At 43.7% G+C, this 18,784-nt stretch overlaps 1 protein-coding gene across 7 annotated transcripts in view; it reads left to right on the top strand.

The window, feature by feature from the left end:
* The window catches only part of piwil2 (piwi-like RNA-mediated gene silencing 2), a 118,327-nt gene that overhangs the window by 21,786 nt on the left and 77,757 nt on the right, over positions 1–18,784 (top strand). For all 7 annotated transcript variants that reach the window (XR_009794700.1, XR_009794699.1, XM_061817785.1 and 4 more), the window contains 3 exons: positions 3,995–4,173; positions 7,037–7,115; positions 14,798–14,908. Coding sequence is in view for 5 of the 7 variants with exons in the window: in XM_061817785.1 (XP_061673769.1) it covers positions 3,995–4,173; positions 7,037–7,115; positions 14,798–14,908 (369 nt within the window). In the remaining 2 variants the exon portion in view is untranslated. The remainder of the gene's footprint in view (positions 1–3,994; positions 4,174–7,036; positions 7,116–14,797; positions 14,909–18,784) is intronic.

Raw genomic sequence — 18,784 nt, 5'->3', positions numbered from 1 at the left:
TTTTGACCATCTTGTTCAACTGAATACTAGCGCACAAGAAGATGCCTGAAGAATAGAGGAAAAGTGTGGTAGTTCCCTTTTTTAAGAGCAAAGGGGACTTTCAGAGCTGTGGCAACTATAGAGGAATAAAGTTGATGAGCCACACAATGAAGTTATGGGAAAGAGTGGTGGAGGGTAGACTCAGGTCAGAAGTCAGTATCTGCGAGCAACAGTATGATTTAATCCCTAGAAAGAGTACCACAGATGCATTATTTGCCTTGACAATGGTAATTGAAAAGTACATAGAAGGTCAGAAGGAGCTACACTGTGTCGTTGTGGATCTGTAGAAAGCCCATGACAGAGTACCAGAAAGGAACTGTGGTACTGCATGCCGAAGTCTTGTGTGGCAGAGAAATATGTTACAATTGTACAGGACATGTATGAGGGCAGCAGAACAGTGGTGAGGTGTGCCGTTGGCGTAACAGAAGAATTTAAGGTGAAGGTGGGATTGCATCAGGGATTAGCTCTGAGCCCCTTACTGTTCACTGTGGTTATGGATAGGCTGAGAGATGAGGTTAGACTGGAATCCCTTTGGACCATGAGGTTCGCAGATGATATTGTGATATGCAGTGAAACCAGGGAGAAGGTAGAGAAACAATTAGAAAGATGGAGGTATGCACTGGAAAGGAAAGGAATGAAGATGAGCCAAAGTAAAACAGAATATACAGTGAAGAAAATAAGTATTTGAACACCCTGCTGTATTGCAATTTCTCCAATTTAGAAATCATGGAGGGGTCTGAAATCTTTGTCGTAGGTGCATGTCCACTGTGAGAGAGATAATCTAAAAAGAAAAGTCCAGAAATCACAATGTATGATTTTCTTTAAATTTATTTGTGTTACAGCTATTTGAACACCTGAGAAAACCAATGTTAACATTTGGTACAGTAGCTTTTGTTTGCAATTACATTAGGTCAAACATTTCCTGTTGTTGTTCACCAGGTTTGCACACTCTGCAGGAGGGATTTTGGCCCACTCCTCCACACAGATCTTTTCTGGATCAGACAGGTTTCCGGGCTTTCGCTGAGAAACACGGAGTTTCAGCTTCCTCCAAACAGAGTTTGTGGAATTATGACCAAAATGTTCCCTTTTGGTCTCATCTGACCACAAAACCTTCTCCCGTGACTCCTCTGTATCATCCAAGTGGTCATTGGGGAACTCAAGACGGGCCTTGACGTGTGCTGCTTTAAGCATGGAACCCTATGTGCCAAGCATGATTTCAAACCATGACGTCTTAGTGTATTACCAACAGTCACCTTGGAAACAGTGGTCCCAGCTCTTTTCAAGTCATTGACCAAGTCCTGTCGTGTAGTCCTGGGCTGATTTGTCACCCCACGAGGTGATATCTTGCGTTGGGCTCCACTCCGATTGAGATTGACCGTCATGTTTTGCCTCTTCCATTTTCTAATGATTGCTCCAAGCCAAGCCGCTTGTGAATTTACAATTTTGTCTCTGGTGTCTTTGGACAGCTCTTTGGTCTTGGCCATGTTATAAGTTTGAGTCATACTGATGTCTGATGACAGATGTCTTTCTGCAGCTAACGACCTCACACAGGTGCATCTGATTTAGGATAATACATGTAGTAGAGGTGGACTTTTAAAGGCGGACTAACAGGTCTTTGAGAGTCAGAATTCTAGCTGAATGAAAGGTGTTCAAATACTTATTTGCAGCTGTACCACACAGATCGTGAAAACATCATACATTGTGATTTCTGGATTTTTCTTTTTAGATTATCTCTCTCCCAGGAGACATGCACCTATGATGAAAATTTCAGATGCCTCCATGATTTATAAGTGGGAGAACTTGCAATATAGCAGGGTGTTCAAACACTTAATTTTTTCACTGTATGTGACAGAGTCTCTGCTAAGATGAAGGGAAAAGCTTATAAAACAGTGGTGAGGCTGGCGATGATGTACAGATTAGATACGGTGGCACTAAAGGGACAACAGCAAGCAGAGCTGGAGGTGGCAGAAATTAAGATGTTGAGGTTCTCACTCAGAGTGAGCAGGTTGGATAGGATTAAAATGAGCTAATTAGCAGGAAAGCCAAAGTTGGATGTTTTTAAGACAAGGAGAGTGCATACTTCGATGGTTTGGACATGTCCAGAGTCGAGACAATGAGTACATTGGTAGAAGTGTGCTGAGGGTGGAGCTGCCAGGCAAATGAGCGAGAGGGAGACCAAAGAAAAGGTTGATGTATGTTGTGAGGGAAAACATGAGGACAGTGGGTGTTAGAGAGGAAGATGCACGAGATAGGTTGAGATGGAAAAAGATGACACGCAGTGGCAACCCCTAATGGGGCAAGCCGAAAGGAAAAGAAGAAGACATAACACGTTCCCAACAAAAACCTAAAAAAATGAACTGTCAAATTCCACTTTGTACAAGAGGTAAAACATTCTCAGATAATCTTGGTCAGTTAAGTGAGTTTCACAAAACGCAACCCCATAGAAGTAAAACGAGAGCGCTTAACTCCACTTCTAAAAGATCACTTAACAGTCATAAATCAAATCTCATTTCAGGGAAGGTCGGAATGTAGACCAACTTACCTTGAAATGAACAACAGACGTGTGTTTGACACAAAACGTTATATGTACATCCATTACAAATCACTGTTGCACTGTTGATTTACAAACTACTTCCCAACTGTCAACTTCCCTGTCCTGAGAGCTCAGCTTCAAACTTCAAACTATCAGCTAATTACAACTTATCAGCTAATTACAACTAGCCCACTAATAATGTTGCCTGCATATCCAAATTCAAAATTTATTTCAGATGCCACTTCTCTGTAACCAATTAACATTGAGGTGCGTTGAACAATTGTTTAGCTAATTGTACAGTATTCTGTCACAGTGTTTCGCCAAGGAGCGATGACTTCGAGCAGCGCTTATTTTTTGGTCACCAACTCACCACTACACCCCATTTTTTTTCGTCAGTCAACTCACCCTGTAACGTGGTACCCTTGTCTGGGTTCATTTCTGAACAAATAGGTGCGTTAAAAGCAGGTTTAACTTCTAGCTTCAATAGCTAACTAAATAATAAAGTATTTGTGTGGACTCCAAGCCCACGTGTTGGTGTGGATTGTTGGTTTTTTTCCCCCCCACCTCTTTTTTTTAATTCCACAAGAGCTAAAAACATAGACTGGTTCATATGGTCTTGGAAAACCTAGAAAGTCAACTGAAAATTCCTTACAGGAAAAAAAAAGTGGAAGAAAAGCAATAGAAATATTGCATGTATTACGTTCAAGATGCTTAAAACAAAGTAGTGTAACATGCAATTAAAATTTAAACTGAGACTGAAGGGCAGCGTCACGCTATCAGTAGTGTGGGTGTTCATAACAGTAGTGCCTTTAATGGTATTCTCAACCAATCTCTGCTCAAAATGGATTCTCAAATACAATGTTTTAAAGTTCGTTTTAAATATTTAGTTTAAAGTTTAGTAATGAAAGATCTTTATCACAAATGTGAAATGACTGAAAAGGCATTGTAAAGTACTGCTAAAAAGTGTATGATCCCATAGGAATGTTTGCCGACACAAAAATAATAGCTGCTTGGAATTCAAAAAGCATCTGACATATTTGAAGCACAGAAGAAAATCAGTTAGGATAATTTAAGAAATTCACTTCTCTTGAGTTTTAGGACCAACCTTGAACAGTTTGTAATACAGTGCCGCTTTATGTTGGTAACGTTTTAGAGCCGGAAGCATCCCAAATTTCAGTTGAGGCGGCACACTCCCAATTCTATTTCCAGAAAAAAAAAACTGCTGGTCTCTGTATTGTTTTAGTATTTTATGTTCAGATTTTTTTTACCATGCAAGATAAAGTTTTGAAGTACAGTTAGAAGGATTTTTGTCTACCAATTTCCTATTCACAAATGATTTTTACCATTACCTTCTAAATATAATTTTTCCTGTTATTGCTATGAATTGTACTAATGGCTGGCATGGCCTGTGATTTGTTGCAGTTCTCTTGGCCAAGAAAATTTGACCAGTGTGACGGTGGGAGTTGGAATAACACCAAAGCCTGCCCTTGGAATGGGACGAGGAAGCTCTTTATGTCTTCCTTTTCCTCTTGAAAGTGTTCAGACTGGTTCTCTTACCTCTGACGTGACTGCATGCGATCACTCAAAGATCTCTGACACAGGTAAAAAGCTCAACATTTTTTGGGGGTCCTGGGGAAGGACAAAACCAATTATATTAAACACATTCATTCTTAGATGGGACAACAGAAATGTCTCCTTCAATTCATCAGTAATAAGGCATCACAAATCTTTTTCTATTTTGATTATCCACACTAGAGCTGTATGAGGTGTAGCCTATCTGAGCTGACTTTGAGTGAGAGGTGGAAAGCAAGACTGCGGTCTATGTGATATGTCTTAAAAGTAAAATTACGGAATAAGTTCCCACTCTGTAACGATGTGAATGGTTGTCCGTCTCTATATGTGCCCTTAAACTCAATGCCGTACAGTTCAGGGTGTAGTCCTCCTTTCACCCAGTCAACTGGGATAGGCTCCAGCACTCCGTGACCCTAACCAGGATAAACCGTGTTGAAAAATGGATGGTATAAATGGAATCATGTCATTGAAACAGCGTATATAGTGAAATTAAGGTTCAACACGAGCGAACATGAGACATGGAGATGACACCCCACAGTTTGGCGCGTTTAGGCCATGTTCCCACAGGAACAGAAGGCCAAGGAGATGGCACATTTGTTTTGACACTCCTATGTGAAGTCAATTGCCAGCAAGAACATTATCTGGTGACTCTAAATTGCCCTTGGTTGTGATTGTGTGTGTGACTATTGTTCATCTCTATATTCCCTGCGATTGGCTGGCAATCAGTTCAGGGTGTACCCCGCCTCCTGCCCGAAGATAGCTGGGATAGGCTCCAGCATCCCTGCGACCCTTGTGAGAATAAGCATTAGCGTAACATATTTGTTGCTACTGCACCAAACATCAGAAAAGGTTGCCAGGTTGTTTTAACTTAAACTAAGACAAAAAAACATCGACGACAAGGGCGAGTTATGCAGCCGCTATAAAAAGAAGTCATCACTGCTGCCGAAAAAGTGGGCAACCACAAAGCAGCGCGGCAGTTTCAAGGTCCACTGTCATGAAATGCATTATTTTTAGTATGTTATTAATGAAAAAACGGCAGCCGGTATGGACCCAGCCGTTTTTTCACCACAAAACACGGTTTTGACGTATATGGCTTTTTGTAACTCCTGCCACGAAAATCCTCTCGAGAGATTTGTTTTCGAGAAGAAGCAGAAAGTGACGTACAGGGCAGTAGCGCACTCAAGCGGTCTCGTCTGTTTATACTAATTTTACCTGCTGGAAAGTAGCTCGTTGTTCCTTCATGTTAACCAAAATACCGGCTTGTTGTATTGCTGGATATTGCTCGAACACTTGGGAGGATAGATTTACTCTTCATATGTTTACAAAAGGCCCGGTTCGTTGTGAAAAATGGATTGCACAGGTGCAAAGGACGAGAGCTTCGTGGGTTTCAAATGACAGGTAGGTGTGTATACAGCTACTAAAAAAACAAAAAAAAAATAGTTGGGTTGGGGGGTGTAATCCATAAATCAGGGGTGCTAAATGTGTCAATGTGCGCATCGAAAGGCTTCCGTGCAGCAGCCGCTGAAGGACTGCCTCCGCGGGCCTTGTGGATCATCACCGGCCTTGTCGACAAGGCCGAGCTGGCCCCCAGCCTTGTCACGGCCATGGAAGTTGATCAGACGGAGAGGCGGTTTGGCCGAGGCATTGTCGTCGCTCATGGGCGGCGTAGTTTTTATCACCGCTGCGTGGAGTTGGATCGGGTGGGGAAGGTGCCGTGATCAGTCGCGGGCAGCGTTGTTTTTATCACCGCCGCGTGGAAGTGGATCGGACGGGGAGGCGGTTTGGCCGCGGCGTTGTCTTTGCTCGCGGGCGGCATTGTTTTTATCACCACCGCGCGGAGGTGGATCGGGCCGGGAGATAGTTTGGGCGTGATCCGCATATTATCCAAATATGGCTTGAAACAATAGGTTAATATCGCCCTGGTAACTTCACTCGGTTGTGAGTTGTTCTGTTCTTCGAAAAGAGCTTCCATGTCAGAAGGGGCGTGTTCGTCTCCCACAGAAGGGGCCACAGCGTGTTTTCAATGGCAAATGTCCGGGGTAACATCACGGCCAGAAGATGCAGCCAATAGGCGATCACTTGGATGTCGTAGAATGACACTTCTGCAACTTTGCGCATGGATGACGCGCTCTACTCATATTTATTTTTACGTATAGACACCGAAGTGAATAATGTTATGTATTTTTCATTACAATATTATAATATTTTAAAATGTTTATAGGGATGACACTTGGGCTTTAAAGTGGCTGAATCGAATGTGAGATAGTGGAGGAAGATGAAGAAGTAAAATAATCTATCAAAAAGCATCTGGAAGAGTTTTAAGATGTGGGAGAGTTGCACAGTTTCCAGAGATGGAGGAAGAGCTGCCACAGATGGTAGCCACAGGGATTGCAAGAGGCTGCACTATTAGCACTGTGGAGCTTCCCCTCAAAGCGCTCATAATAATCAGCAATAAAGGGAAACAAGACTCTTTGGATTCACAAAATGTTTCCTCACAAAAGCCATGGATGGCACAGAAGATGACATGGTGTGGGAGGAAGATATTCATGATACAATGCAGGAGGCAACAGAACTGGACCAAGTTATCAATGATGAGTTCCCCAGCAATGTACCAAAGGTTGCTACTATGGATCTTTTTCAGATTGGAGATGAGTCAGATGCTTCTTTTGAAGGCTTGGCTAAGGATGTGTTATGTTTGGTTGGTTAAGATTTTTGAGTTGCCTTAGTTAGTAAAGCTTGAGTAAAATTTGGGTGTGTAATTTGTGTACAGTACTTTTTCAGCTAAAAATTGTGAATTTATGGAATGTCTATTATTGAGAAATGATATCTACAATTGTGATCTCTCACTAATAAAAAGGAGATGTAACAGTTTATAATGGAAATTCTGTTTAGGAATTGTGTCCATTGTTCAAGAGGTGCAAGATCCCTCGGCTATTGTACCAGGAAAGGAGTTGAAAATGGAGCCAAAATGGTAAGTTTACTCTTTTCCCCTGTAACCCTTAGGAGTATAAAACAGATGCGTGTTAGTTACCTTGTGGAATGACTATGATAAAGTGAAAACATGTACCGTATTTTCCCGACTATACGTCGCTTTGTAGTACAACTCACACCAGCCATAAAAAATGAGGAAAAAAAACCCCAAGTCGTTCTGGAGTATGTTGCATTTTGGGGGGAAATTTATTTGATAAAATCCAACACCAAGAACAGACATGTCATTTAAAATTTAAAAGACGAACAATTTAAAATAAAAATAGAATAGAGGCAACAACAGGCTGAACGGTATGCTTACGTTACATGGCACAACTGAGAACGTGCCTGGTATGTTAACATGACATGTTAAGAGTTATTCCAATAACTATAGCATAAATAACATACTAAGAAGTTTACCAAAACCATCCGTGTCACTCCAAATACCTGGTAACTAAAATCAAATGAAAGCTTCATCCTCGGTGTCACTTCTAAACAAAAACAAGTCCGCCAACTCCAGAGGTAGACGATGCGCCGCTTCTTCTTCTACGTCGCTTACATCAGACTCATCGTCAGTTGCAGTTACAACTAGCCTCGCAGATGATATTGTGATATGCAGTGAAAACGGCAAACTGGTGAAGGAACAATTAAAAAGATGGATGCGAAAAAGAGCAAATAAACTCCTAGCGCACAAACACAGATAAGCAATATGCATTAGCTAGGCAGAAGCACGATGGTGCTGGAGCCATCATGGCGGACAAGACAGGGGTGTCGTGAAGTCGAAAGGTCTTAGGTCGAGACTGTCTTAAACCGAGAAATCCCTACATTAAAGTGTTGGTCTTAAATAAATACGCAAATACATCTGTATGTAGTTTTCAAAATATTGTATGTCTCTTTTGAAATGACATTTTAAAATATCTGTCATTTACAGCTTTCTCCGTCGACAAGTTTCCTGACCCCTGTGTTATTTCTTTGTATTAATACAATTGATTATATTTTTAAAGGATTTAAATTGATAAATTCTCGACCACAAAGCAAATTTACAGAGGACAGATTTACCCATTTGGATCATAGGCATTCTTTTCCTTTCGGGTTATCCTGTTTGAGGTCTCCACAGCGTGTCATCGTTTTCCATCTAAGCCTATTTCCTGCATCTTCCTCTCTAACACCAATTCCCCTCATGTATTCCCTCACAACAGCCATTAACCTTTCTTTGGTCTTGCTCTCGCTCTTTTGCCTGGCAGCCCCATCCTCAGCACCCTTCTACCAATGTACTCACTGTCTCACATCTGGACATTTCCAAACAATCAAAGTCTGCTCTCTCAAACGTTGTCTCCAGTGTTGTACCAGTGTGACGTCTGATGACGTTGCAGCCTATGGCTACCACTTGAATGTCGAGTGAGACTTCCATAACTTTGCGCATGGATGACACGCTCTCCGCTCGTATTTATTTTTTCGTTTAGACATGGAAGTGAATAATGTTATGTATTTTTCATTACAATATCTATTTTAGAATGTTGATAGGCATGTCAGTGGGCCTTTAAAAATAAGTAGCCATGCTGTTGTATTGTCCAAAAAAAAAACCAAAAACCTTAAAACAATTATGCCATTTTTTTTCTTTATGTATAAAATGTTTTTGTTGTATGTATTGAATGGAAATCCTAATACAAACTTTTAAAATGGGAATTTCATATACAGTTTACATCTTTTTCTTTCGGCTTGTCCCGTTAGGTGTCGCCACAGCATGTCATCTTTTTCCATCTAAGCCTATCTCGTGCATCCTCCTCTCTAACACCCACTGTCCTCATGTCCTCCCTCACAACATCCATCAACCTTTTCTTTGGTCTTCCTCTCATTTGCCTGGCACCCCCATCCTCAGCACCCTTTACCAATATACTCACTGTCTCACATCTGAACATGTCCAAACAATCAGTCTGCTCTCTCGAACGTTGTCTCCAAAACACCCAACTTTGGCTGTCCCTCAAATTAACTTATTTCTAATTCTATCCAACCTACTCACTTCTAGCAAGAACCTTAACATCTTAATTTCTGCCACTTCCTGTTGTCTCTTCAGTGCCACCATCTCTAATCCGCACATCATGGCTGGCCTCACCACTGTTTTGTAAACTTTACACTTCCTCCTAGCAGAGACTCTTCTGTCACATAACACACCAGACACCTTCTGCCAGCTGTTCCAACCTGCTTAGACCCATTTCTTCACTTCCTTACCACACTCACCATTGCTCTGGATTGTTGACCCCAAGTATTTGGAGTCGTCCACCCTCGCTATCTCTTCTCCCTGGAGCCTCACTCTTCCCCCTCTGCCCCTGTCATTCACATACACATATTCTGTTTTACTTAAGATAATCTTCATTCCTCTCCTTGCCAGTGCATCCCTCCACATCTTTCTAATTGTTTATCCACCTCCTCCCTGCTTTCACTGCAAATCACAATCTCATCTGTGAACATCATGGTCCAAGGGGATTCCAGTCTCACCTTATCAGTCAGCTTATCCATTTCCGAAGCAAACAGGAAGGGGCTCAGAGCTAATCCCTGATGCATTCCCACCTCCACCTTAAATTCTTCTGTCACACCTACAGCACATCTCACCACTGTTCTGCTCCCCTCATACATGTCCTGTTCTATTCTAACATATTTCTCCGCTGCACCAGACCTACGCATGCAGTACCACAGTTCCTCTCTTGGTACTCTGTCACAGGCTTTCTCTTGATCGACAAAGACACAAAGTAGCTCCTTCTGACCTTTTCTGTACTTTTCCACTCGTATCCTCAAGGCAAATAATGCATCTGTGGTACTCTTTCAATGCATGAAACCATACTGTTGCTTGCAGATACTTATGTCCTAAGTCTAGCCTCCACTACGCTTTCCCATAAGTTCTTTGTGTGGGTAATCAACTTTATTCCTCTGTCGTTCCCACAGTTCTGCAAATCGCCTTTTTTCTTACAAATGGGAACTAGCACACTTTTTTTCCTCCATTCTTCAGCCATCTTCTCTTCTATTCTGTTGAATAAGTTGGTCAAAAACTCCACAGCCACCTTTCCAAATTGCTTCCATACTCCCACACGTTTGTCATCAGGACTTTCTATTTTCATCCTCTTTCGTGCCTTTATAACTTCCCCCTTACTAATCATATCCGCTCCCTCATCCTTCACACTTTCCGCTTCTACTCTTCCTTCTCTCCCATTTTCTTCATTCATCAACTTCTCAAAGTATTCTTTCCATCTGTTTAACACACTACTGGCACCAGTCAACACATTTCCATCTCGAGACTAACCAAGTACTCTCCTGCCTGTCTCTCTGATCACCTTGGCTGAAGTACTCCAGTCTTCCAGGAGCTCCTCCTGTGGATCGAGAGCCTGTCTCACTTTTTCCAAAAGGCCGCACATCTTTCTTCCTTTCTCAGCTTCCACCACATGGTTCGCTGCTCTACCTTTGTCTTAATCTTCCTACCCACCACCAGAGTCATCCTACACACTACCATCCTATGCTGTCGAGCTACACTTGCCCCTATCACTACCTTACAGTCGTTAACCTCCTTCAGATTACATCGTCTGCACAAAATATAATCCTTCCTCCGCTCTTGCAAGTCACCTTATGTTCCTGGCTATTCTGAAAAAAAGTGTTCTTGCAAAGTCCACCACCATCTGTCTCTCAAAGTTCCTTTCCTAGAAGTCATACTTACCCATCACTTCTTCATCAGCTCCCTGTTTCCTTCACCAAGATGTCCATTACAATCTGCACCAATCACAACACTCTGTCTGTCTGGGATGCTCAGAAATTCAACAAGTTCCTTCCAGAATTTCTATTTTAACTCTAGGTTACATCATACCTGTGGGGCATCACATTATACATAACACCCTTGCTCTTTCCCACGTGGCGCTGCATTTAGGCATACAAATCACTAATTGATATAATAAATGACTCATTAAACCCTAAAATAATTTAAAAAATGAGAACAAAACATTCAAAAGCCTCATCCTCGAGGGGGGGAATCGCTCCATGCAGTTTGAAGTTGGTCAGGACTTTCTTCAGCCTCTTTATCATGGTCAACAGGTTGTTTTTCTGCAACCCACGATCCACAAAGTTAAGACCTTCTATTTGAACAATCATCTTATTTCTCACAGTCACCACGTTTCGGTTCCTTATTAAAAGTTATTTAAAGCATCTTTCCGGATATTTACCATATCTTCATTTATGTAGCACACAGTGGATTCATTCACGCTGTAATAGTGCGCCACATAACCGTAACTTTCACAGTCTTTGATCACAACCAAAAGTTTTACTTTTTCATTGATCGTAAACATCTTCCTCTTGGGCGCTTCGGAGGAAGCTTTTCCATCAGCACAGAACTTCGGCAGCATTGTGAACACAAGGTTATCTCGCAGACAGTCAACATTGGTCTATGTCGTGCTGGGGACCACTCACAATGTGTTGCCTTGTATCAATGCGTCTTCCCGCAATACACCAATGTGGCTGTATTTTTCCAAGGTTTATAGTGTTTCTGTTGGGTGGGGGTCAAAACACTGAAGCCACAAAAAGTAAAGCACAAAGTAGCGAGGGATAGGGTCTACCAACATTCTAGAGCGTAGAGAGCAAATAGTGACACTTCGATGGCTAAGAAAAATAAATCTCAAGTTTTCAAAGTAATTTCATGTACTAAATCAAATTTTTAAAAAAATATCAAATCTCATCATAGAATATATGGCTTTTGAAAAAAATTTACTATATCCATTGATTCATCAATTTTCTTAGCTGCTTATCCTCATAAGGTTCACGAGAGTGCAGGACATATCTCAGCTGTTAATGGACAGGAGGCAGGGTACACGCTGAACTGGATGCCAACCAATGGCAGGGCACGTAGAGACAGACAACTGTTCCACTCACGATCACACCGAAGGGCAATTTATGGTGTCCAATTAATATTGCATGTTTTTGGGATGTGGGAAGAAAAGTGTGTCCAGAGAAAAAAAACTCACAGGAATGGGGAGAACATGCAAACCCAACACAGGCAGGGAACGGGATTGAACCACAGACCTCAGAATTGCGAGGCCAACGCTTTCCAGCTGCTCCACTGTGCTGCCAGAACTAAAATATCAATTCCAAATGTACTTAGAGAGGAGCTCACCTTACTTCAGTGTACTAAATCTAGATTTCATTCCTTTGCCTGGGGATGGTGGCTACTAACAAGAAAAAGACTATTTCCTTAACTTTGAAAATAAATGTCTGTCTATATTTTGTTAATGGTTCTTTTTGTTGATGATCATTATTCTATTTACAGTGAAGAAAATAAGTATTTGAACACCCTGCTATATTGCAAGTTCTCCCACTTAAAAATCATGGAGGGGTCTGAAATTATCATAGGTGCATGTTTACTGTGAGAGAGATAATCTAAAGAAAAATCCAGAAATCACTATGAATGATTTTTTCAAAAATTTATTTGTGTGCTACGGCTGGAAATAAGTAATTGAAAACCTGTCTATCAGCGGGAATTCTAACCCTCAAAGACCCGTTAGACCACCTCCACTCCATGTATTATCTTGAATCAGATGCACCTGTGTGAGGTCGTGAGCTGCATAACGACACCTGTCCACCCCATACAGTCAGTAAGACTCAAACTTGTAACATGGCCAAGACCAAAGAGCTGTCCAAAGACACCAGAGACAAAATCGTACAACTCCACACGGCTGGAAAGGGCTACAGAGAAATTCCCAAGTAGCTTGGTGAAAAAAGGTCCACTGTTGGGGCAATCATTAAAAAATGGAAGAAGCTAAACATGATGGTCAATCTCAATCGGAGTGGAGCCCCATGCAAGATACCACCTCGTGGTATCTCAATGATCAGCCCAGGACGATACGACAGGACTTGGTTAATGACCTGAAAACAGCTGGACCACCATGTCCAAGGTCACTGTTGCTAATACACTAAGACGTCATGGTTTGAAATCATGCATGGCACGGAAGGTTCCCCTGGTTTAACCAACATATGTCAAGGCCCGTCTTAAGTTTGCCAATGACCATTTGGATGATAGAGAGGAGACAGGGGAGAAAGCTTTGTGGTCAGATGAGACCAAAATGGAACATTTTGGTCATAATTCCACTCACTGTGTTTGGAGGAAGACAAATGATGAGTTCCATCCCAAGACCACCATCCCTACTGTGAAGCATTGGGGTGGTAGCATCATGGTTTGTTGGTGTTTTTCTGCACATGGGACAAGACGACTGCAATATATTAAGGAGAGGATGACGGCGGCCATGTATTTTGAGATTTTGGGGAACAACCTCTTTCCCTCAGTCAGAGCATTGAACATGGGTCGTGGCTGGGTCTTTCAACATGACGATCTGAAGCTTACAGCCAGGATAACCGAATGACTTTGTAAGAAGCATATCAAGGTTCTGCTGTGGGTTAGCCAGTCTCCAGACCTAAACCCAATAGAAAATCTTTGGAGAGAGCTGAAACTCCGTGTTTCTCAGCAACAGCCCAGAAAACCTGCCTGATCCAGAGAAGATCCGTGTGGAGGAGTGGGCCAAAATCCCTCCTGCAGTATGTGCAAACCTCGTGAGCAACTACAGGAAACATTTGACCTCTGTTGCTAACAAAGGCTACTGTGCCAAATATTAACATTGGTTTTCTCAGGTGTTCAATTACTTATTTGCAGCTGTATCACACTAATAAATCGTAAAAAAAAATCCTACATTGTGATTTCTGGACTTTTCTTTTTAGATCATCTCTCAGAGTGGACATGCACCTACGATGAAAATTTCAGACCCCTCCATGATTTCTAGGTGGGAGAACTTGCAATCCTGCAGGGTGTTCAAATACTTGTTTTCTTCACTGTACTTAGTTACGTCCCCTCCTCTAGGTGTGAACTTATCGTGGTGGAGGGGTTTGTGTGTCCCAATGGTCCTAGTAGCCAAGTTGTCTGTTGCTTCACGCACCTGGTAGAGTCACCCATGGCAAATAGGTTCTCGGTGAGGGACCATACAAAGTACGGCTCCATAAAACCCAGAAAAAAAGCAAAGAATTAACTGGTTTTTATTTCCACCTAAAATTTGCATTCATTTGAGCGGTGTAATATTTTTTTTCTTGAGGAAAATTTATTTTGCCTTACTGTCATTCAGTAATTCAGGAATTAGGGTTTTTCCTTTTTTGTTTTTTCGTTTTGTTTTGTCAATTTTGCAGTGCGCATTGTATTCAAGAGCCTATATAATACATAAATTACAATAACTTGGCACTCCCTGCCCCAGGTTTCCATCTGTTTGGGGTCCATGGTCAAAAGAATCATTGAAGACCCCTGACATAAACCATGAAATCAACTGCAAGCAAAAAGTCAGTTATCAGTAACTAAAAACAGTTCTTATATTCAGTTTGTTTTTTTGTTTTTCTGGCACACAAGCTGTCATATAGTTAAGCCACTCCAGCAATTATCCATGCTGTTTGCTCTATTTTAACAGGAAAAACCATTATCATCACCAAAATAGGTTTTGTGCTTGCTTTCATGCTTTCGTATAATAAAGCACATAACCAAAAAAACAATTAAATTGTGAGATTTTAAAATTTTCAAATATTTTTAATGAAGGTTATCGAAAATACTGTGATGGGCAGTCAAATAAACACCATTGCTGTTGAATCAAAATTATATTTTTGTGTATTTTTTTTCTTCATCAGTGAGCCACTCAACAAGGCTGGATCAAAAGGAACTCCAATAACTATTGGGTCCAATCATATTCCAATTCAATGCAAGAATAAAGCCATTTATCAGTACCATGTGACATTTACGTAAGTAACACTGATTCCTGACCTTTATTTTCTTCAGCAGACCAACAAAATCACCATAGTACATGTGGGCATTTGTTCATCATACAATTATGTCCTATGAGCATTTACGTTCATTCCTGGGTGACTGATCTTTATTCTTTGTTCACAGAATTCTGTCAAAGTACAAATACAGTAGGAGTAACAAACATCCTGATAATCCATCCATCCATTTTATACTGCTTATCTGAGGTTGGGTCACGGGGACAGTAGCTTTGGTAGGAATGCTCAGACTTCTCTTTGCCCAGCCACTTCATCCAGCTCTTCTAGGGAATCCCAAGGTTTTTCCCACAATAGACGAGAGATTGATTCTCTCCAGCGTGTCCTGGCCTGTCCCAGGGGTCTCCTTCCGGTGCGACGTGCCCGCAACACCTCACCGGGTAGGCGTCCGGGAGGGATCGACACTGAACCCCTCCCAGGTGACCGACCTCACGCAATCTCTTAGGGAGAGTCCGGACACCCTGCAGAGGAAAGTCATTTCGCCCACTTGTATCCGGTATCTTGTTCTTTCAGTCACGACCCACAGCTCATGCCCATAGGTGAGGTTAGGAACGTAGATCGACCAGTAAATTGAGAGCTTCACCTTTCGACTTAGCTCCCTCTTTACCACGATGGACCGATACAAAGTCTGCAGACGCTGCACCGATCCGTCTGTCGATCTCCCGCTCCATTCTTTCATCACTCGTGAACAAGACCCCAAGATTCTTGAACTCCTCCACTTGGGGCAGGATCTCATCCTAGACCTGGTGAGGGCATGCCACCCTTTTCAGACTGAGGATAATGGTCTCAGATTTCGAGGTGCTGATTCTCTGCCTAGCCATTTCAGCCTGCTGTGAACTATTCCAGTTAGAGTTGGAGACCAAGGCTTAATGAAGCCAATAGAACCACATTATCTGGAAAAACGCACAGAGGCAATATTGAGGCCACCAAACCAGACAACCCTCTGTGTCTGCTACACCTAGAAATTCTGTCCATAAAAGATGTGAATAATAACAGTGATAAAGGGAAGCATTGGCAGAGTCCAACACTCACTGAAAATGACTTTGACTTACAGCCAGCAATGCAGACCAAGTTATAACACTGGTCGTACAGGGACTGAAAAGCCTGTTTTACGAGGTTCACCACCCCATACTCCCGAATCATCCTCCCATGACTCCCTGAGGGACACGGTCGAATGCCTTCTCCACAAAACACGTACACTGGTTGGGGGAACTCCCATGTACTCCCAAGGACTTTAGACCTGGTCCACTGTTCCAGAACAAGGACAAAACTACACTGCTCCTCCTGAGTACAAGATTTGACTTCCCGATAGTCCCTCTTCTTGAGCACCCCTGAATAGATCTGACCAGGGAGGCTGAGTAGTGTGATCCCCCTGTAGTTGGAACACACCCTCCAGTTCCCCTTCCTAAACAGGTTGTCATGACCCATCAGAACAAAGGTAGAACCCAAATGCAGGATTCGCGAGATGCAAGGTAGTTCGGGGAAAAACGTTTATTGTTAGAAGGTCGGGGATCGGGCAGCCAGTCAGGTGCAGCAGCGGTAGTTGGGACGTCGGGCATAGAGGGCAGGTCAGCGGGCGGGCAGGCAGGAGTCGGTACACGGGAGAATGAGCGAAGCAGGCAGGAGTATCAAGGGAGTCAGGCTTACGGGGTCGGTCGGAAAACAGGTGAAGGTCGGTACACACGTGTTGACGATCAGAGATACTAGAGTGCTGGAACGGGAAATAAACCAACGATCTGGCCGAGAACCAGTCGCCATCGGGGTCCTATATATACACAGGGGATAATCAGCCCGCATGAGGCTCAAGTGTGTACCTTCCAATTAGCGCGGCCGCACGGGCACCCGCACAGCCCGGGCTGGAGCAGCAGAATTCATGACACAGGTGACCTCTACCCGAGTCTTCCAATCCAGAGGCACTGTCCCCAATGTCCATGCAATGTTGCAGAAGCATGTCAACCAGCAATGTGAGAAGGCGGCAGCACCATCGCTACCTCCTGGACGGGAACGTATGGGCGTGCCCATCGCCGTCGGAGCAGGAACGGGGGGCGACCGCGGACTGGTCGCCGACGAAGCAGGAGCGTGAAGCGGCCGTGGGCCGGTCGCCACCGGTACTCCTGGGCACGGATGAGAAGCGGCTGCGGAGACGTCGCCACCTCCTGGACCGCAACGTGAGGCGGCATCACCACCTCCTCCTGGACGTGAGCTTGCAGTGCTTTCGTTGATACAGCAACGTGGGCGTGGCGCGGTGGTGGATCAGTTTCCATGGCGACGTGAACAAGAGTAGGCATAGAGTCAGTCGAAACTGACACGTGGGCGTGTCTCGGGAGCAGGTCAGTTCCAACTGCTACATGAGCCTGAGTCAGAAACGAGTCCGTTGAAACTGCAACGTGGGCGTGTCGAGGTGGCTGTCACGACCCATCGGAACGAAGGTAGGACCCAAATGCAGGATTCGGGAGATGCAAGGTAGTTCTGGGAATAACGTTTATTATTAGAAGGTCGGGGCAGGCAGTCAGGTGCAGCAGCGGTATTTGGGACTTCGGGCATAGAGGGCAAGTCAGCGGGCAGGCAGGAGTCGGTACACGGGAGAACGAGCAAAGCAGGCAGGAGTATCAAGGGACTCAGGCTTACGGGGTCGGTCGGAGAACAGGCGAAGGTCGGTACACACGGGTTGACGATCAGGGATACTCGAGTGCTAGAACGGGACATAAACCTCAACGATCTGGCCGAGAACCAGTCGCCATCGGGGTCCTATATATACACAGAGGATAATCAGCCCGCATGAGGCTCAAGTGTGTACCTTCCAATTAGCGCGGCCGCACGGGCACCCGCACAGCCCGGGCTGGAGCAGCAGAATTCATGACACAGGTGACCTCTACCCGAGTCTTCCAATCCAGAGGCACTGTCCCCAATGTCCATGCAATGTTGCAGAAGCATGTCAACCAGGACAGCCCCACAAAATCCTGAGACATTAGGAGCTCTGGGAAAATCTCATCCACCCCAGGGGCTCTGCCACCAAGGAGCTTTTTAACCACTTTGGTGACCTCAACCCCAGAGTTAGGAGAGCCCGCCTCAGAGACCCCAGACTATACTTCCACATGGGAAGACGTGTTGGTGGAATTGATAAGGGATATTCTCCCCTCTGAATCACAACATCTTGAGTTGAGATCAGCAGCGTCCCATCCCCACTATACACAGTGTTGGTGGTGCACTGTTTACTGTTCCCAAGATGACTGATGGTGGACCAGATGTCTGGAAGTCTTTCACCCGAACCCACTAATGGGTTTGGAGATTGCTACTGCGACATACACCGACCACCTTACAGCTGCAGCGCCAGTTAGCTGCCTGAGCAATGGATGCACAGAACATGATCAACTCCGACTCAATGCCCCCCCCTCAGAGGTGGGAGTTGAAATCACTTCAGAGAGATTTATGACAGACATTCCCACAAAACCCTAACAATATATTTCGGCCTGCTAGGTCTGACTAGTATCTTTCACCACCATCGGAGCCAACTCACCACCAGGTGATCACTTGACAGCTCTGCCCCTTTCTTCACCCATGTGTCCAAGACATACAACCGGAAGTCTGATGACATCCACAAAGTCAATCATTGAACTATGCCCTAAGGTGTCATGGTGCCAAGTGCACATGTGGACATCCTTATGCTTGACAATCCATGATGAGCACAGGAATCCAATACCAGAACACCACTCGGGTTTCAATCGGTGCAGCCATTCCTCCCAATCTATCTCATCCAGGACTCAGTCATTGCCCATATGAGCTTTGAAGTCCCACAGCAGAAGAATGGAGTCCCCAGCTTGATATTGTCTTTACTTTTTT

The sequence above is a fragment of the Syngnathoides biaculeatus genome, chromosome 4 (genome assembly GCF_019802595.1).
Source record: "Syngnathoides biaculeatus isolate LvHL_M chromosome 4, ASM1980259v1, whole genome shotgun sequence".
In the NCBI taxonomy this organism is placed as follows: Eukaryota; Metazoa; Chordata; class Actinopteri; order Syngnathiformes; family Syngnathidae; genus Syngnathoides; species Syngnathoides biaculeatus.
This window is presented reverse-complemented; position numbering and strand designations above follow the sequence as displayed.